At 39.2% G+C, this 22,109-nt stretch overlaps 1 protein-coding gene across 2 annotated transcripts in view; it reads right to left on the reverse strand.

The window, feature by feature from the left end:
• UVRAG (UV radiation resistance associated) overlaps nt 1-22,109 on the reverse strand; it is an 88,277-nt gene that overhangs the window by 12,272 nt on the left and 53,896 nt on the right. Inside the window, exons 13-14 of one of the 2 annotated variants that reach the window (XM_036386090.2) lie at nt 18,958-19,036; nt 840-931 (exon numbers count right to left, since the gene is read on the reverse strand). In XM_036386090.2, coding sequence (XP_036241983.1) covers nt 840-931; nt 18,958-19,036 — 171 coding nt within the window. Of the gene's footprint in view, nt 1-839; nt 932-17,346; nt 17,802-18,957; nt 19,037-22,109 lie in introns of those variants that run through there. The other variant, XM_036386099.2, reaches the window with a different exon arrangement.

A 22,109-nucleotide genomic window follows, 5' to 3' on the forward strand; every position in this document is an offset into this window, starting at 1 on the left:
AAAGCAAGAGACTGCATGAGTGCACACAATTCAGAGAGCATAAATTAAAACCATGTGATTACAAACCATCACTTGTTGAAATCCACTGGGTAGTAAACTGTTCTTCACATTTAGTGAAGTCCCGCTCCGTTTAAGGAGAACTGGTTAAGCCTTCTGCTCAAACAACTGCTGTGAGATAAACCTAAACTAACTTTAGCCTTAAAACACAGAAACCTGTCTGATTTGATTTTCTGCAGACAATCAAGAAGAAGATGATTCTGAATCCTCCAGAGTGAATCAGAACAGAAGTACACGGGATTTCCATGGAAGATACTATAACCCTCAGTTATTTATTAATGTAGCTCCTCATTTAGCAACAACAGTGAACATGCAACAGCTATTTTCATTAGCAGCAATTATACTACAGAGAGGTTGTGTTGCTTATCTTTTAGATTCCTGTGCAGCTCACTTGAATTACAGTCAGGGACTGCCCAGGCTACGACTTGTTCTGCTTGAGCAGTTTGGTACAGAAGGTGCACCCGCTACCAAACATTAAATACAGTCTTATGACAACAATTAATTCACCTCCCTCTAGTGAAGAACATTGTTTTTTCAAACAGGATTCCCTTGTGACATCAATCTCTGAGAAGGGTTGTGGGCCCATCATATGGAAGAACTTCTAAGAGCATAAGAAAACAGTAGAATGTTGTGGACAGTTAGAGAGTCTGTATTTTGGGAAGGTCATAATCTCACCAAGCATTCTCAGCTTGTGAAGAGGAGCTGCTTGTTTGAGACAAATCCTTACCTTCAATTTTTTTGTAGTACCCACCTCTTTCTTATAAATTACAAAAAATACTTACCACCTAACCATCAGTCCAAGCTCCATGAAGTTTTTCAGGTTAGGAAGAGTTTGCCTTAGATCTGGAGTACTCAGCCCATGCTGGTATCTAAGCTAAAAAACAGAAAAAAAATCCTAAAATTAGCACAGCTTTCCAAATCCCCAAGAATACAACATCATGGTCAGTTAAGTCACTAGGTTTTTAGAAAGTTTAGGATGATTATCCAGCAGTTCCAAGATATTTATTCCCCTTAAGAAAATGGTCTATTTACTACTTGTATTAGGAAACCCACCCAAGAACAGGGAATAATCAGTCAACCTGACTCTTAAACCTCCTTACACTTTCTCCATTTACTATCTGCAACAGGAGAGCAGGTTCACAGCTTAATGAAAACAGCCATTATGGGAAGACACCAAATTCTGTCACAATGTTCTGTATTCATGAATTCCAAATATTTTTTGTGTGTACTTGTCAGTCTGCGTGTATCAGTGTAAACTGGAATCAGTAATGGAATTATTATAGAAACATCAGTGAGTAAAAATACATATTGTCACACAACTGATCAATATCTGTGATCCTTAGACAGTTTATATCAGCATTTAAACACCTGTTATCAGTATCATAATTAAATCCAGCACCCAAATCAGATGCTACTTAGTGAAGGGAAAGGCTTTAAACACTGACATACTTTAACCTGAATATTGACTCCTACAAGGTGTTCTTACGTCATCCGTGTGACATAACTGTCACTGGTGAGAATTATGAACTCCATGTTTAACAAGTCACCAAATTAAAAATACCTCTGAAGAAAACAGCACATGGAAGGGAAAAAGTCTGACTTTCAAGTTTGAATCTCAAAATTTCAGGGAAATTTTGCAGAGAAATGATCCCTTGTGTGGTTAAAATATGAAAAAAGACCCCAACACCCTACATTACAGTATCTCTAAGGCTGCTGGAATGATGCACTACCAATTGAATACGCAGTTCTCAGCATACATTAACACGCTTTAGAAGTCTCTGCTGGACTCCCAACACAGGCACACACAGCAACTGCACAAATTTAGTGCTGATAGAGCTACTTGCTGAAACATGGAACAGTCTCACTCAAAGTTAAATTTCTTTTGTTTAGAATCACACACCTGTTTCCACAATTCCTGACAGCAAGATGCAGGAAAGTATCATAAGTTTCAAAAATTTTTGACTTCTCCCAAACAATCAGTTTTACAGAGAAAAAGACTCCTGAAATTGGGAATCATTTTTGTGCTTGTCTGAGTTTCAGAAAGAATAATTACTTTGGAAGAAAATCACCCTCAGTACTGCATTGTACAACAGCTGGCCATTTATTACAGTTTATTATTTCCATATGGACAAAGCCAAATCATATGGTGGGCTTGGGTTCATATTTTCTGCTACAATGACAGAACCTGGATTAAGACAACCATACAATATAAATTACAAAACCATCACCACATTCTCCTGATGGGATTACAGTGGAATTTGTTAACTGGAGAATTAGCCTGGAGCAAAAGAAATAAAGAAGAAAAAACCCACCAACTCAAAAACTTTACATTTGTTTCTCCCCCAACAATGAAAAGTTCATGGAATACCCCTTTTTATAGTCATTCTTACATTTTAAGGTTTCAGAGCATGAAAATAAGGTGGATTAAGGGATTTGTCCAACAGCCAAGATCAGAAGAATTCATGGGAGACCCCAGTATCCAAACATGAGCAAAACCACTGCTTCTATTAAAAGACATTTTCGTATTTCCAATAGTAGAGATGCATATTAAGTAAAGTTAGGATGCAAGTTCCATTAAACCCCTAGAAAAAGTTATTATTTCACTTCATAAACTGCATACTATTTAGCTTTGTAATTGATTAAAAGCAAAGTAATACTGCCTTGTGTTTGCCTCAATACAAGCTGCTGCTGATGTATTTACAAACCCAGAAATCACTGAAAAACTTATCTGCCTTCTAGGAAGAGAAAACAACATTCAAAAATCAGCTGATGAATTGGGTTTTAGTCTGGATTCAAAATTATCACTCCATGAATGCAGCAAAGGTTAACTCCTGCTTCGCATAATTCTGCAGTGGTCTCACATATCCTGACAAAGAAATCTCTGCTTTGCTGCATGATGCAGGCCACTACAGGTACAACACAAAACAAATGCAAACAAGGAGGTGGAGGAAGCTGAAAAACAACTTCTTTTACTTAAAAGATCAGAATTCCTCTTCCTCCTCTCCTTAACCTCTGACAATGTAAAATAACAAATATTAGTAAGGACTGTTTTTTTTTCTCCAATTCATAAAGCATTTCTTATACACCTTCCCTTAAGTTTAATTTTTTTAACATCCAACACCACACATGCAGGGCTAGTTAATCCACCTCATCCAATAAACAGTAAGGCACTGAACAACAGTCATAAAGACTGAATCCAGAGGAGGCCATGGAGATCCATCAAGGGTTGCTGGAGCACCTCTGCTCTGAAGACAGGCTGGGAGAGCTGGGGGTGTCCAGCCTGGAGTAGAGAAGGCTTTAGGGAGACCTCAGAGCCCTTTCCAGTGCCTAAAGGGGCTCCAAGAGCTGGAGAGGGACTTAGGACAAGGGCCTGAAATGACAGGACAAGGGGGAATGACTTCAAACTAACAGAGGACAGGGTTAGATGGAATACTGGGAAGAAATTCTTGGCTGTGAGGATGGCAAGGCCCTGGCATAGGTTGCCCGGAGAAGCTGGGGCTGCCTCAGGTTTGGAAGGATGGGGCCTCAAGGCCAGGTTGGATAGGGCCTGGAGCAACCTGACCTAGAGGGGGTTTCCCTGCCCATGGCAGGAGGGTGGAATTGGATGATCTTTAAGGTCTGTTCCAGTTCAAACCATTCTATGATTCCCTGTGACTTGTTACAGTAGGATTCACACAAGTACTTCTTAACATCAAAATCAATTTTAAAAAGAGAAAAATGTAGGGAGAAGCTGCTTTGCCCATAAGAATTAAGAGGGCAGGAAAACAAGAGCAGACAGAGGTAACCATGGGCTGTCTTGATTCTCATAAGAAATTGTTCAAATTTCAATTGTCACTATTAAAAGTCACCCATCTCCACACTAAGTTTCTACTGCAATAATTTTCAAAAGCAGCATTTTATTCAAGATTTTAAAGATCTGATTGTTTCTTCAGGATATTACAGACCCAGCCATCCAAAGATAATGGGCCTGTTTTAATTGAAGAGGTGTCCCAGACTTGTGTTCACATAGAACACCATGTATTCTCCACAGAACTTTGAGTAAATCATTAATGATGTTCCAGTGATAAAATATTAATTCTGATTTCTATACCAATATTTAGCTCCTATGCACAGCTTTGTTTTCCCAAGTGCTGCTCTCATGTTTGTTACTAACAACACTTACTCCACAGACACAAGATATAGGAGACAAGATGCATCATATTTTGTGAACAGTTCAAGGCAGAAGAATTTGAAGAATTATCTGTACAGAGAAATCTCAAGAAATAGGACAATACATTTACTTTAAGGCAAACTTCTCTATAGAAAACCAGATAATCATACCAGGGGGTATTATCTATTATACCTATATATTCCAAATCACAGAAAACCATAAATGTTAAAATAAGCTGCATTTAAAACAGTGGTTCTCAGAGCAAAAGGTAGATTTATTCTTAAAAAGCCTGTATTAGCTTTCTAAGAAAGTGTTTAAAGACTAAATTTCCTTTAAAAACTAATACCAACAAAACCACAGCATTAGCTGTAGGTGAGGCATGACAAACTGAAGTTAAATTGTAACAAAATAGGCATAATTATTTTACACTCTAGGATGAGAAAAAATAATATTCAGCTGCTCCAGTTTCTACCTGTATTTCCTTCTCTGCAATGGTCTGAACTTACACTGGAAGGTGAGTGAGTGAACCAGCAGTGAACAGCTCCAATCTGAGCATCTCTACTCCACTGCCAACCAAACAGCTTCTAAGGATTCATTTCATCAACTGGACTGTTAGACTTAAAAATCATGACCTAAAATCATGTTAGACAACAGAAAAGTTTACTGCCTTCCTAAAGGTAACAATTCCACAGCAAAAATATTCATTCATCAAATCTACCAGTAGAGATACATCATTTGTTAACTAACTAAAATACAAATCTGCAAAAGTTCAGTTACTTTCCTATAAAGTCTATAAGAAGTACTAGGACTACTGTGGTTTTTCAATCAAGTTGGCTTTAAAAGAAACCATTTAGTTATCTTTCTATTGCTGGGTAATTGCAGGTTGCACCCAAGATCAAAATTAGGAGGTTTGCCATTCTATGCCTGCTCTTAAGAAAAACAATGATATCCTGCATTTATGTGCAAAAAACAACTGTCCAATTCCTATCCTAATTCTTGCAGCACTATTTCATAACTAATGGTACACAAGCATATACATTTACTTCCAGCCAGAAACCACAGAGTACCTGGGCTCAATTATCTTTTTTTTTTTTTTTTTTGGGGAGAGTGCAGAATGACTCCAATTCTAACCTCATCTGTTCATCATTTCTCATATTGCTTCCCCAGCCATATTCATCTTGTTCTAAGCCATGTGGAAGCTGTCTAACAGCCAGAATATGTTATTAAAGCTCAAAATAGCAGCCCCTTTAGTACATATTGTGCATAATATTCAAGTCTATGCCAAAATCTGCTGTATTTTGGACTTCCCTTAGTCCCCACTGCAGGCAACTGGTTCTTGATGCTGTAGCAGTACCTGTACCTACACAACAGGTGGACTCAACCCACTATTACACTATGCAAAGATCTTGCAATATTAAGGCAGTCAAAAACAATTTTGAATTATTTTCAGCTATATGAGGAGTTTCTCCTGATAGCATTAAGAATTTCAAAAAACCATCTGTTCCACAAATGTGAAAACCTACAGAGAAAAAAAGAACCAAAACTATTGTTTCAATCAAATTTGCAGAGCTGGTCACAAGCCAAGCATTTGCACAAGGTTTTCAGAGAATGTCAAACACCGAAATATTAAGAATGTCAAACAGAAATATTAAGTTTTAGAAGTTTTAATAAAATGACATAGTTAATTGTTTTACAAGATCCTGGGTGACTTTGTCAGAGTAGGATAGAACACTGGCACAGATTCAGATTACTAAGCACTGCAATAAAGAAAACGGGAAGTGTTGTTATAATGCCTGTTGCTATATAAACAACTATGGGGGATCACTGAAATAAGGCCTGCTGCTATATAAACAGTTGTGTGTGTTTATATCTTTTGGGAGCAATTATAAAATTTTTTTCTTGCCTTTGTTTTATTGAATCTGGCTAGTTGTTCTAGCTCTGAATGCCTATGTGGGTTTACTGAAAAACCCTTATGCTACAACATTACTGAAACATGTTGTGGTATCAACAGCTGTTCAGACAATGTACCTCCAAACTAAGCATCTAAAAATCATTTTCATTTGTCACACTTAAACAAAAGGGTTTTTTAAACTTTTTTAAGATTCTTGGGGAAGGGGGAGTTGAAAAAAGAAAAATAACCACTGTGATTATAACAAGTCTTGAATTTCTCAATCTTGCTTCTAGAAGGAGCAAATAGAGGACTGCTACAGTAGTGACAGCCCTCACCCAAGCAAGAGGAAGTGCTCAAATATAACAGCTATTTCAAAAGATATTATGACTTATCTTTATATGCCTGTGTCCATCTCCCAGAGTTACACCTGAAAAGCAGTTGTTTACTTTGCAACTCATTCAAGAGTATTAAACTAACAAGAAAGCAAGTTACATCCACATCCTTGAAGACCCATGTCCTTCATTAATCCATTGAGCGTACTCTTTCAAATTACGCAAGCCAACCCAGCGTACCTAAAGCCTTCACTAAAACCATCTTAAAAGACTCCCACCACAATTTTGATATAGCAATAGCAAATAAGGCACACAAACAGCAACCAAAGCAGTAAGAGGAGGTAACTGCATTTTATGCTATACCATTGAAGGATAATTACAATCAGTAATTTTAAAAGCATGCTTAGTCTGAACTAACCTGATTTGTCCCACATTTACAAGGGAGATGCTGATATCAATAAGATAATTTCCACTTAATCACAAAATCCTAGAATGGTTTGGGTTGGAAAGAACTTTTAAACTCATCCAGTCCTTACCATGCCACCATGGGCCTAGATACCTTCCACTAGATCACACTGCTCTGAGACCTGTCCAGCCTGGCCTCAAACACTTCCAGGGATGGGGCAGCCACAGCTTCTCTGGACAACCTGTGCCAGGGCCTTACCACTCTCACAGCCAAGAATTTCTGCCCAATATCCCATCTAAACCTGCCCTCTGGCAGTGGGAAGACATTGTCCCCTGTTCAGTCATTCCAGTCCCTCTCCTGGTCTCTTGAAGCCCCTTTAGGCACTGGAAGGGGCTTTAAGGTCCCCCTGGAGCATTCCCTTCTCCAGGCTGAACCCCCAACTCTCCTGGCTGTCTCCAGAGCAAAGGGACTCCAGCCCTTGGAACATCTCTGTGGCTTCCACTGGACTTGCTCTAACAAGTCCATGTCCTTGTGATGTTGAGGGCCCTCACTCTCTCACTCTGACCTGTAAGAGTGATAACTAACACTGGAGATGCTACACAGTCCCTCGACCAAGACAGTCACTAGTACAGCTCAGAAAAGTTCATCTCTACATTAGAGCAAAATGCCCTCACAGAGCTCTGTCTGATTCAGCTCTCACAAACTGCATCAAATTGAGATGGAAACTTTTTCTCACCACTGGTTCCTCCTGCCCCAAGAACAGCCTGTCTCCTTTCCTCTCCTCTCAGCCTAGAGAATTTTAATTCACTTCCATCTGAAAGGCAGGGGAAATTCATGCATGAAGTCTACATACAGGAATGGTTCAGAAGTGATCAGGGAAACTATATTCTCATCTGATAACAGACCTAATTCCCTTTTACCTTCTTTGATTTGTCCTGGAATTACATTAAGCTGCTTCTTCCTCTTGCATTCACCAAAACACAAAGTCTGATCTTTATTTAAAGACAGCAGCAGCCTCAATTCTAAATGCACAGCAACTTGTACTATTGTGCCAAACATTTATGAAGCAGTTTTCTTCTATTTCTTAAAACTTCAGCAATATTTAATACTGGATTTTTGGTTTCAATAGTGTTTATTGGAGATAGACCTCAAGAAAATAAGGAAATAGGAGTATGTGTTTGAGTTCATGTAGAACACACTGTAGAATTGAACATTCAGATACGCCAAAAAGCTGCATTTCCTCAAGAACTCTCTCACTGCTATACATTAAACTCTTCTTGAGAGTGAACACAACACCCCTCTAGAGAGGTCTCAAACATTAACCTTCATGATTTCAGTCTGGTGTCCAGTAAGGGGAACCATTGTCAAAGATAGGCTGGGAGAAACAGCCACTCATATAAGTATTCCTGTAAAACTTAGCAGTTACTGGGCTTGTTACAAAAGCCAACATATATGGGGCCCCATGCCCATAAAGGTACACCTCATATGCCATGACTGTTTCATAAAAGAACATTTAAAAAGGCAATTTAGAAGATAGAGCAGTTACCAGCCTCCAAAAAGTTTCCCCTACTTCCCAGTGAAGCACTCAAATAACTAAAACCATGTTTACTGCAGTCTTGCTGTATTTATAGCTTGATGAGATGAAACTATAGAGTACATTTTCTGACCTGAATCTCTAAAGTACAATCTTTACAGATTCAGGTCAGAGCTTCTCAAAAGGGTTCAGTATCACTAACTGATGTTCACTGGAAATTGATGTTCACTGTTTATAGGAAATGGGTACCCTCATTTCCTATGACTTCATTCATCCTGAGCTTTTGTATTAAAAATCATTACACTGGGCACAGAACAAGAGGTCAGACATGCAAAAGTCAAAAGGGGAAAGATAAGTAACAATTCTGTGCCTCCATCTTAAACATTAAATTTTGTCTGTGTGTTTAACTCCCCAAATGTAATCTGCATACCTGAAGTTTGCTTTTTACCTATATATGAACCTGTGAATATCAGAAGGGCAATATTCTCAGGGAATACCATGGTATGTACAGAGAACTCTCCCACCCTGTCCTGGATGGAAATCAGAGAAAATGTATGGTTTGGGTTATAGTGCTACACACTCCTCTTCCACTTCTCTGTTACTTTCACATTGTAATAAATCCACTCCAAAACCAGGTAATTTTCATATATGACACCAGTCCAGCTCTACCCTCTACCTTAAGATGTTACAGGAAAGGAACCCGCAGAATTATTTCAGTGGGCAAACAATGAGCTCCATTAGATGTTGTAAAATCTTTCAGCTATTTGCTCTTTCATGTGTTGGGAAAGCCCTTGTTTTAAAATGGGGGAAATTGAGCTTCTGGCCATTCATTCATCCAGGTTTATGAACCCTGCTCTTTCAGGTGAAAAGGTTTTTGCTTCGAGAAAGCTTTACTCAAAGAGCAAGTGATTCAGCCCATGACACAGAGCTTAAATGGAAGAGGAATCTGGGGACTCTCTGCTCCCAGCCACATCTTGCATTTCAGCTGAACTGCTTTCCAGGTATCTGTTACATTACTGTCAGTGAACAAAACAGACTGACTTCTAAAAAAATATTAGATTGTGAATCAAATGGGAAGCCCTCTCATTTGAGGAACAGAATGAACAGTTTAACCTATGAAAAACTTGCTTCCTATCAGGATAACACCAACATTCAGTGAACTCCACTTGGCAGTAAGACACACCAACACAGGAAATGGTTTCCCATATGATGGATGATATTTCAAACTTAAAAGCTGAGGTCAGAGAGCATAAACCAAGGACAGTTCAGCACTGGTCTTCCTGAAAATGTCAACTTATACTTGCTAAATTGAAGCAGAGCTTGTTTTTTTTTTCCTAATTACACAATATTAACTTCATGAATTACACACAAGGCCAGCAAAGAGAGATGAAATAACCCCTTCAGTATTTCCAGTCTCTTGAAAAACAAAACACTTTAAAGTTCTGGATTTCCAAACATTCTGGACTGACCAAAAAGTGAATGAGCCCATACATATCAGAGCCTGTTATTCCATTTGTTGGAGAGCAACTTGCTCTAAACTTCAACCCCAGTATATAAAAAACCTGAAAGGCATTTATGGATGATTAAGTAGCTGACATACCAAAAGTGTTCAAAATAGGTTCTGTGCCCTGATGTGCCAAATCTTATGCACAGAAGTATGAGACCAACCCTGACCAAGGAGGACAAAACATACATATTAAACTATACAACAGAATAACACAGAATGTGAGGAGAAACGTGAAAATAACAGAAGCTCAGGGGAAAAAAAAAATCTAAACTCCACAAGTCACAGATTGTCACTTACTTGCAAATAAGAGATAAGAAGAGTTTTTATGCATTAAAGCAAGTGAAGTTTTAAGAAATTAGGTGCATTTTACCATAATTTCTCTTTCCTACTAAGAAATGGGCCACATGGCAGAAAGAGAGAAGGCTCTGAAGGAAGAAACAGGCTTACCAAGCAGGACCTGGAAATCCACAGATGTGAACACTTTACATTTGAATGTCCAGCTTTGCCTCCAGTGCACACATCCAACTTGTTAAGAAAAACTATACAACTGCAGCTTTTGCCTACACTCATACATTGTGCCAGGGCTTGATAACAGATTTCCCACCTCCTTATCTCTTTCAATTTTGTAACATGGAACTTATATACACTATAAAGCAGCTGAACCTGGCAGACAACATGCGTTTATGTCAGATTAATTATATCAGGAATTCATTTGCCTATTGATTACTCAATTTTGGTTCTCTTTTAAAAACATTTTTTTTAGGAAATTTTTTAGTCTGAAGAACTAATGCACAGAGATGATGACAGCTACACAGTACAAACGCTATGTAACACACATAAAATGCCTGCAAGGCTGGTCCCACAAAATCATTTTGGAGGACTGACTCTAAGCACAGCTGGTGATGCTGCCTCTCCTATTCATAGAAACCCAGAACAGCTGGGGTTAGAAAGAACTTTTAAGCTCATCCAGTCCTAACCCCACCACCATGGGCCTAGATACTTTCCACTAGATCAGATTGCTTCAAGATCTGTCCAGCCTGGCCTCAAAACACTTCCAGGGATGAGGCAGCCACAGCTTCGGTGGACAGCCCGTGCCAGGGCCTCACCACTCTCACAGCCAACAATTTCTGCCCAGTATCACATCTAACCCTGCCTCTGGCAGTGGGAAGCCATTCAATCTTGTCCTGTAACTCCAGGCTCTTCTCCAAAGTCCCTCTTCAGCTCTTGGAGCCCCTTCAGGCATTGGAAGGGGCTCTGAGGTCTTCCTAAAGCTGTCTCTTCTCCATCTGAACAACCCAAGCTCTCCCAGCCTGTCCATACATGAAAAGTGCTTCATCCCTCCAGTGACCCAATCACACTGGTCATCCCACCACAGCTGCAGGAGCCTCCAGCACTGCCTAGGCTTAGGCTGAAGGTGCCAGGATCTGTACAGGTCGAACACCCAAGATCTGCTCCTTCACAGAGCAAGTTAATATTGGTCTTTGCATACAGACAAGGGATAGGCAGGCTTTCAGCTGAATGAAAGCCAGGACTTCAGTTACAGCTAATCCAGCCTCATTTTTTCTTGGCATGGGTGATAGGAAAGGGAAAAAGAAAGCCTTTCCAAAGAGTTTGCACAAAACATGTATAAATTCCCCAATTCTAAATGATCTGGCTAAGTATCAGCTCAGTGTTACCCTAGGAAAGTTTCAGGAATTAAACCTCTCCTAAGAGCTTTTGGCTCTACCCAGCTGGAGAAAGTACTTCGTGGTGTTTCAGGTGCAGTCCCTTCCTCTACATTTTGAAATGAAAGCCTGGCACTTGAGAAGACAAGGACTAGACTCTGGCTTCAACCTATGCTCTTTTAAGAACACTTTTCCGTACATAGCTGAACTGGCCTTGGATTCAGACAGTGCATTCTTTCTGAACTGTGTTTTATGATCTTAGTTTAGGGGCCTCATAAAAGATGTAGAGTGCAAGTCACAGTATCCTGCACTCAAAGGGCCATAACCACTGCATATACACCACTACTCACAGAATTCTTTAAAGACACTTCTGCTCCTTAGTGTTTATTGACAAAACAAATTTCTAGACCTAACATTTCTGCTGTTCAACTTCCCATGGAAAAGCTTTTAGTTTGTGTTATAGAGCTGATTTTCTCTCATGTTTGATAGCCTATAGAACCAGAAACTGAACCTCTTGCCTCATTTCATGTTTAACAGCTGAGTTTCAGTTCAGCCTCTTACATATGGCACTAGTACATAAGCATTCAACTTTAAATGCAGGTATTAGGAAGAAGGCACTTGAACTACACCTATGATATAGCAAGAATTTTGGTTTTCTTCTATGGTTCTGTGAATGTTACTTTGTGCATTTGACAAGCAACTCACCCACAAAGCAGCACTCCCAGGAAAGCAGCACTGGCTGCTCAGCTTCTCAAGCAGATTACACAAAGCATGTAAATGCCACCTGCCACCATGTGGACACGATGGCCATGGACACACAAGAGGAGGGCCAGACATTAGTTACTTACCTGGATCTGTACTCTATTGATGAGAAAAAGAACCTTGGGGGAGCTGACAAGAGAGTGATTTATTTTTTTTTCATACCAAATAGCAAAGTTCATGTGTTGCTAATGACTGTCAGATGAAAGCAGAGCTATTCTTTGGCCAGAGCTGAGCAAGTGATGCCGATGTGAATAGGAGTATCAGTCTAACACAACACAGTATTGGTCTGACAAAACAAATGAGGATGAGAAAAGAAGCCTTCCCTGTGAAACAACCATGAGCACAGCATTCCGGCTGAACAGAAGAAAAAATAACCTTATTTCATACAGTGTAAGGTTTCACTAAACTTGGAAGTGATGCCTGTAAGGTGATGCTCTGTCTGACACCATATGCAGAGACTCTGCTAACAAACACAACTATGAACTTTTTACATGGATAGACAGGGATAGGAAAAGGGGAAGAGATTTAAACTAAAAGAGGGGAGATTTAGATTAGATACTAGAAATAAATTCCTTACTCAGAAGGTGGTGAGGCCGTGGCACAGGTTGCCCAGAGAAGCTGTGGCTGCCCCATCCCTGGAAATGTTCAAGGCCAGGTTGGACAGGGCTTGGAACAACCTGGTCTAGGGTTGGTGTAAGGAGGGTGTTGGTCTAGGGAAGGTGTCCCTGCCCATGAACGAGATGGTCTTCAAATTCCCTTCCAACTCAAACTGTTGTATGATTCTATGAACTGAGGTTAGACTAGACACATTCACTCCTTGGGTTGGCTGTAGGAAAACAAAGAGTTGTCAAATGGTCCAAATTATTTGACACCTGGTTTTACAAGTCTACTTTTCAAGAGCCAAATTATTTAGACAAGGACAGAACACCACCGCTCCTGAGGCCATGTCAAATAAAGCCAGATGGAGATAGTGACCAAGGTCACAGCAAAAGAATAAAAGGGGTCTCACAACAGTCATACAGATGCCCTCTGGTTCTGTGGTAAAGCTGAGATAAGACTTAGAATAAGATATCCAGAAGATTAAGAGGCAAATTAATTTGATGTCCTTCAGTGGCTGACTGAAATAGCAAATCATGTGAGACTTAGAGTGAAAATAACTTCACTGCCCCCTGCAAGAAAATAGCTGCAGTAAACTCCCTTCTCACTGGTACCTAAAGAAACCAGCTTTACAGCTCTGTTGAAATTATGTCCTCTACAAGCAATCTGGGAACTGGACAAGAAATAATGCCTGTCAAGTATTATGCAAGAGACAACCTCTGGAATACCTAAAGAAATTGGAACTTTGATGAACAAGAATGACATGCTCTCCTCAATGGCTACACATCATAAATGCATGCATTACACATAATGACCAATACAGGACAGAAATAATTTAATATAGAATCACAGAATTGTTTGGGTTGGAAGGGACCTTCAAGCTCATCTAATTCCAAGCCCCTGCCATGGGAGCAACACCTTCTACTAGGCCAGGCTGCTCCAAGGCCCATCCAACCTGGCCTTGGCCACCTCCAGGGATCGGGCAGCCACAGCTTCTCTGAGCAACCTGTGCCAGGGCCTCACCACCCTCAATTTTCTGGGTATACAATTTTGAGCAAGTTATTTTCCCACAGTAACAATGTGTGTGCTCACTAGGGACTCACTCACCTCAGGGAGGATGGTCAGTAAATTAAGATCAACTCATCATATGTAATGAAGAACCTACACTGAAGTCAGGCTGAAGCAATTAAGGCTCTGGGAATGAATGAAAGAGACAGCAAAGTAGCCAGTAAAGCAGCAATAAAGATGCTTTCTTTTTACAGACCTGAGACTCAAAACTCAAAGCCACTGCACTCTCAATAACCCCTACTTCAAAGTTTAAAAAATTAATTAAATTATTGAGATGAAAAAACCTAGAGCAGCAAGACCACTGCTCAAGCACTTGTGAGAGCTCAGATTCACAAGGTCCATGTCTCTGCCCCAGCAGAAGTGGGTGCCATTCACATTGTTCAGAACAAAGACAACTCTGAGAGCTGCCATTTTGACCCTGTTCTCTGTTCACTTATCACCCACAAAAAACTTCACCAAACTCCAAGGATTTCCTAAAATTCATCCACCATAACAAGAGGTTTTCATGGTGTAATCTCAATTACTCCACTGTGAATACCAGGACGAGAGTTCACGTCTTTCTCCTACTAAAGCCTCAGCTTCCTCAGATACTCCATATACATCCCTAACTTAGGAGCTACAGGGTTTGTGGGGCTAGTACTTGCTGAATGCTCTCCCAGTGTCTAATGCTTTGGAGAGCTGTGCAATTCACTCCCATTTTTAGCAACTCTATTGCACTTCACCTTTGACAATTATAGTGAATCTTTTTTGTAGGTATTATTAGACGTGACTAATTTATCTTTGAAAAAAACCCTGCATTTCTATGCTAGTGAGAGTCAAACAGCTGAAATCTTAAATGGAAATTTACAGCCTTAGATAATGTTATCCAACTCAAAAAGCTCCTCTGTGAACTTTGTGAGGGATGCAATTTTACAAACAGAAAATATGGGTATTGAAACAATTCGTGCTCACATACAGATGGAAGTTATTATGAACTCTCAGAATTAACACACATTGTTTCAACTTTGGAATGTAACAGCAAAGCAAGTTTCTCCAAAAAAAACTCTACCAAGCCAGCACTAGGCTGCTTCTAATTCCAGCTGAAGTCTCCTGAGTACAAGATGTGGTTTCCAGTGTTATTATCCTGCTGTTTTACAAAACAGTACCCCTTTATCTCTAGAAGAGTTTTTATGTCAGTAATTTTATTTAATATCAATCCCATCTCACTTCTGCCACACTAACATTTCTTCTTGCTGCCAGAATTCCAGGTAATTGTAAAAGGAAAAAAAATCTGTGAAATCAGGGAAGCTTATACAAATAACTTCAAAGTATCTCTTAAGTTGATTGAATTTTTCTGGGCTCTTTGTCACAGTGTTCAACACTTGCATGAATGATTCAAGTGAGGTGATAGAGACCCAGGCTCCTGTTTTCATGCTCCAGCGAAGTCACCACTATTCTTCCCAGGCACCTCCAGTCTTCCCAGAGCACAGAGGGAATTAAGCAACCAATTTACATTTATTCCTGACAAAGAGGACTGGTTCTCTGAATTAAGGTAAACACCTTTGGGTGATGGTCTGGAGATAAGAGAGAGGCAGCTGCTCATTCTCTGTCCAAACTTAATTTTTCACACGTTCACAAGAACTACGCATATCTGGACACTTTTCTGAAAGCAGCCATAACGTCTGCTAAAAGCTATGTAAATTCAACAGCTTCAGCATCCCAAGAAACATATAAGAACTCAGACAATCTTGGGTTTTTAGGTCAAGCCAGCCCCAGAGCAGAGGTTTTATGATGCATTTCTGCACATTACCTACCTGCTCTGCTTTCAGAGTGGAATTTCCCCTTGGCAGAACTATATAAAGCAGCAGTATTTGACCAAGGACATGAAAACAAAGGTGACTACAACAGTTTATGTGGACATTATAGCACTTTCATGATTAAATAAGTAGTAGGAGGACCCCCAGAAATTCCAATTTACTTTTATTATGTTTTTATATCCAACAGCATACAATCTCAAGCATTAACATGTGAACCACTAGTGTTCTACTAACCACTTTGAAGTTTGGCCACTGACTGGCTTGCACCAGCACCAATGACCCCAAGTAGAGCTGGAAACTCTTTTTATACCATTACATACATAAAGCCTTCATTTACTTTTATAAATTTAAACATATGCCAGTGATTTCAGAAACCAACTGCAAGGAATTGGAAGGCACTCACATGGGTGAGTGACCGTGTGTTCAACCACCCAGAGTCCTTCAGAAACAGGACAAGAAAATCAGGATGAGATGTTTCAGTAGGTATAAGAGTGGTAACATCTTAAAGGTGACAAGTCAAGGAGATAAACAGGAAAACAAGTGAAGTGGTGAAAGTTTCTATAAAAAAATACTACAGGCACAAGTGTCAAGTAACCCAAACTATACAAACAGGAAAGACAACCACCCTGGCCTCAATGAAGAATTCATCATTTCAATGAAAACAATGACAGAGCTTCTGGCTTGCATCACATAACTGAATGGCAAACTCCAGAATAAGGTAAAGACAAAGAAGGGCTGAAAGGCAAAGCAAGCAGCATCACACTCACAAGTTACAGAATGAACTAGTAAGCAGAGATTAAGGAAAGTATTGTTTTGATAGTAATGAAGAGCAAAGCATTTGAGGGAAACACTAATCCCTTTTTCTCACTAATCTTCCCTCTGGAGGTCAAGTGTGAACAGCTGGCTGCCATTACCAATACCACCAACACGGAGGCGTAGTCTAAGATACATTAACAGCCTGGCTAAGCCAATTTCCAAGATTAGTAGGACTCGATTAACTTTGTCTTAAGATATTTTAGCCTTTAAGTAATTTCAGAGGTTATTGTCCAAAATACACTAAGCATGGGCAAGTCTGGAAAATGGTAAATGCAATCCAAGCTTAAAAAACAAACAACACAGAAAGACTCAGAAGCTTTACTTCAATTTGGGATAAGGAATGGCAAAAAAAATTATGGAAGAGAAAAGTGGAAAAACAAACAAGACTAGTAGAAACTAAGCATAAAAAGGTCAGATTTTTCCAGAATAAAACTGTAAGACTAATGTAATTTCAAACAGGTCAGAAACAGAAATGTCATATTTCTCTTGGAATTTAAATCTCTTGGCATTTTCTGCTATAATATGCTCACAAGCATGCTGGAGAAATGGCATATTGATGAAGTACAAGAGAATACAGAGAAAGTACTCTTCGGGTGTAATAAAGAATGGTTCATGACTACAACTGAAGTGCTGGCAAAATGGGACTCCACCTGGAATAACAGAACCCCAGTCCTATCCAATATTTTTATTAGGTAATCTGGATAGGGCATAGGCTCAGGTACAGCCAGCATAAAGCTGAGACTGAGTTCTCAGCTTTTTTTTTTTTTTTTTTGCCACCAAAGCAGAAACATGATTAAGAACAAGAAAGTTCTTCTTTAAGAATACATTCAAGGTACAGGATATAAAATGTGAATTAAACAAATCACCTGCTGTGACAGCTGCAGCTGGTCTGAAGCTGCACAGATAAATTTGGCGATAACAGAACCCCAACTCGACCAGCCTAGTTCGTTAAGGAGTAGAAGTAAACAAGTCCCCAGGAAGACAATGTTGGATTCAATCTCCAACACGGGAGCCCAGCCAGTCCCATTCAATCCTGAATGCAGACATCAGCTGGCCAGTGAGCTGGGTGGTGCTGAGACCCCGACCACTGAGGCGTTCAAGCATGGGAAGTTTGAAACCCTCATACAAGGGGCTGTCCATCAATAAACGTTGGCTGTTGTCACTTGAACTCAGTGTGTTCAGTCCTGTGCCTGTCTCCAGAACTGCAACAAACGTAACAACCTGCACAAATTCAGAATGGACTGTTGTGTTGCTGTGCAGGAGATACCTTGGGCTGTAGGTTGCACAGAATCATAAGTTTTACTCTGCTAGGCTTTTAAGAGTACAAACCTATTAGAACCCAATGAACTGGAAATAAAAGAACAAGATTTGGGAAGCATTTCTCCCATCCTACTCAATGTTTTGAAAGCAACAGTTGCTCAGTGTATCCAGCTTTGGGCATTGCATTTCAAGAAAAATGTGTATTCAGGTGGAGAATCTGAGACAAGAGAAGAGTTGGAAAGTGGTTTTTCAATGCATAAAAGTTTGCAAAATGGAAGAGACCTAAATGGATCAGGTAATTATAATATATAAACAAAGGCAAGACAGGTTTGGACCCAATGTCAGAAATTAGCTGTCTTAAGTGGCCAAGACAGTCAAGCACTGGAACTTAGCAGTACTTATATCACAAGTTTTTCTTCACCAGAACATCACCAGGGACAGCATAAAAGCAGCTGACCCTGTCCTAGGACTACATACCAATTGAAACAGCCAGGCCTCTTTAAGACCAGCTTTCTTAACATTCTCTGAATTCCATACCAAATGTGTTAGCTGCAGTTAATACTGCCACCTCAAATACAAGTATGCAAAGTCTCTTCCATTTTTCAGAGTAATAGGTGTTGGGTTTTTTTTAATACATTAAAAACAAGGAAGTAAGGTTGATTAGAGAACTTTTTAAATAAAAGTCACATTTGCAATACTTCATATTTTACATGTGTTGTGTTTTCTTATAAGGGTAGAATACTAATTGAAGTAATAATACAGCAAGATTAAAGACACACGAGCAAGAACTACATGAATAGATCTTCAAGTACAACAGAATAAAAAAATGAGACTATTTACAGTTTTCAAAACAGTGTGAAGTCTATAGACGAATAGAATGTACTATTTGAAAAGGAAAAGATTCATTATTATCTGGCAAGTCATTCTCTAAGCACCACAGAAGAAAATTGCAAGCACAAACCTGAAGATAGGAGAAAATTATGTTTTCAAGGATATTTTTCTTAGTTCACAGGTTTTTACCACAGAGAGCAGCATCACAGGACAGCACATGCACATTCACGTCATACTGAGCAGAGAATACATATAAATAATAAAAAGTAATCTCAAGTGTACCAACCTGTGCTATATTTTTGTTGAGAAGATAAACTCCATATTCAAATTGAAGCTTCTCCCCTCCTTTTGCATATAAAGGAAATCTGACGGGAAAAAAAAGGGGAGGTGAGGGAAAGCATTTAAGGTGAAATTATTCAGATGCTTATGTAAACATCAAAAAGCCCCAGATTCCTTTTCCGAGAAGGTAAAAATTGAAAAAGCTTCCTTTTCTGACTTCTCCCAGGAACCCCTCCATAGGATGTATTTAGGAACCCCCTGCAACTCCAGTCAATCAGCATTTAACAACTGATGCCAAAACTCAGCTACGGAATTCCAGTTTTTAAAGTATTCGAGGTTTTTAAAGGACACTTTATGATTCTCCCAGGGCTGCAACATCCCTCTCACCAATCAAAGTGTAATTTCAGAAGCACACAGCACAATTCCAGATCCCATGTTATCCCTCTGCATTCACTCAGTCACACTTGGTTAGCTCATTTCCAAACAGAAAGAATATTTTTTAAAAGTTGTTCTTTTTTGATCATTATCCTGTGATTGACAGAGCACAAAGCCCTTTACACAGAGAAGAAATTTGCAGGCTCACTTAGCAGAACAACATTCAGAATAGAAGTGATTCCTTTCAACAAACTTCACACATGCACCAAAGGCTTGAGTCACAGCATCATAGATCACTATAGCCCTTGCAAACATTTCATTACTGATCTTTATTTTTCCTACATAATAAATATTGCTCACCATTCTAAATATAAATTTGATACTACATTTGATATACCCAAATGTATCAAATAGCTTGTAAGAACATAGCATAGCACTGCTGCATGAGACAAGAGAACTAAAACATTAGTCCCTTAAATACGGAAACTCTTTGACGGTTTCTGCATTAAAGAATATAGTTCTGTACATCTGCTTAAAGAACCTCCTGCTTAAGTGAAGCAGGTCTCAAACAGCTTTAACAGCTGTACACTGCGCTTCTAAGGATTGTCTTTTGACTCCTCCTCAGCACCAGAGGTTATGAGGTCATCATGATGTCATCATGATGTCATCATGATCAATTCAGCAGTTCTTATGGAAACTACAGCATGAATCAAGTTTTTGCCTTTTCATGAACCATGTCCTGCAGCTCCTAATCAAGATGCTGAATGAATTATCCACATAAGCCACACCCTACGGCAGAAACTAAGGTCTCCCTCAAATATAAGATAACAAATACAGGAGATCAATATCTACTAGAAACAACACACATTCTGGAGAGGTGATTAGGCAAGGTGAATTTTATCATCCATCAGCCCCACAGTAGATTACATTTGTAATTTTAAGAATTATACAGTGTCATGAAAGCTAAAGGTTAACAAGTCACAATCACAGCAGATCAAACTGTCAGCTTCAGGTTTTCTGCTACTTTCAAACTTGCTAAGTCTCTTTAAGCTGAGGAACATTAAAATCTCTGTGAATACTATATATCTAGCTAATCTTGCTTGATAGATCTATAAATCAAACTAGTTTCCCATGCAAGAAAATGAAACTTTCCCAAATGCTACAAAAATTCTGCAACACATTATTCTAAGTGCAAAATACAAAGCAAGAGGAATTCATTTCACTATGTCCAATTACACTACCCTAACAGAGCAAGGGTTAGATTTAAAGAATAACTTTACAATTAACAGTCTACAACTAACCCATTTTTTTACAATAAAAGCACCATTAGCAACACAAACCATGATTCCCTAGAAAGCAGCATTTCATGAAGTCACTGGTAACAGGAACCATGCATTCTATTTTTAGACACAGAGCTCTTTGATCCATGCAGTATATAAAGGGGGTAAAAACTGGTTTATGGTGCTCACTGACATCTCCCACACACAGATTCTTTTGAAAGGGAAAATCAGGCTTTTCCGCTTATCACGTTGATCTTGCTTCTTTGCCAATATTCAGATTTTTATCCTCTAACTTCCACTAATTAATCTTGAAAAGCTTTAAACCACGTACATCCTCAGGTCAGCTTTCACAACATAGTCACTTAAATTAAAATCTTGAGAACTGCCAGCGGATGTCTCTGCATATACACATTTATGACTCAAGAGAAAAATATTACTACGTTTTATGCCTCTCTCTTTGTGTTTTATCTTGCTTGCCCATTAAGCCTGATCACAAGCAATAAACTCAAGGAACCCAATCATTTTATACAGTGCTTCAGTGAGTATAATTGAATCTAACTTGAACTGCTGCCTCCCTGTGTGAAGTTCTTCTTGTCCACTCCACAGAAAAGAATCGACCGTAAGCTCAATCCCTCCCTTTGGCATGCTGCAAAAACCTGAGTCTGCTGTGTAAGGATTTAGTTATACTAAATACTTTTGAAAAACACTATTTTAGTGTTTTTATAATCACAAAATGCATAATAAAATTCAAAATGGCATCTGCCTACCTATTCTACTCCCAAGTGCACTTTCCCTCTTTCCATTCTTGCTGATATATTTGGGGGAAAAAATCACTAAGCTCCTTTAAAGCAAAACACAGACAATTATTCTGAGATTAAAAATTTAAACAAGCGTGATATGTTTAGTGGAAAGAATCAGAAAACACAAGCTATAGGTACCCTTTCTACAATCAACAGAAAAGATTATCTGAGAGAAGTTATCAAGTGTTGGAAATTTGTTCTCAGTCCAGAACAGAGCTCAGAAGTTGAGCTCTGGTCCTCCTGGTAAGAGCAGTACTTACACACTCTAGGAAACCATGCGTCTGCCATGTGAACAGTCAGGAATTATGAACAAAACAGCTTCAGCTCAGTGAGGATCAACATGTGCCTTTGTAAAAATATGTTGTCATTTACATACAGCTAGGAAATATGACATTTCAATAGCATGTAGACTTCTTAAAATACAGTGCTAACACACCCTGAGTTTACAGAAGATGATCTGTTTCTGTATATAAAGAGACAGGCAATGCAGCAATAGTAGTTTTAATAGTGATTTGTAACAAAGATCCTGGTTTAGAGAAGATTAACCTGACGCAAGAAAAAATCCACCATGTTTAGTAACTTGTACAGGTTCACCCCATTTGGAGCTGTTTCTGTATCTTAGGTATTATTATGTATAATACCTAATATTATGTATATTAGGTATTCCCATTGCCTTCAAGACATGTCAGCAAAGGTAGGAGCCT

The sequence above is a fragment of the Molothrus ater genome, chromosome 2, assembly GCF_012460135.2.
Source record: "Molothrus ater isolate BHLD 08-10-18 breed brown headed cowbird chromosome 2, BPBGC_Mater_1.1, whole genome shotgun sequence".
NCBI classification, from domain to species: Eukaryota; Metazoa; Chordata; class Aves; order Passeriformes; family Icteridae; genus Molothrus; species Molothrus ater.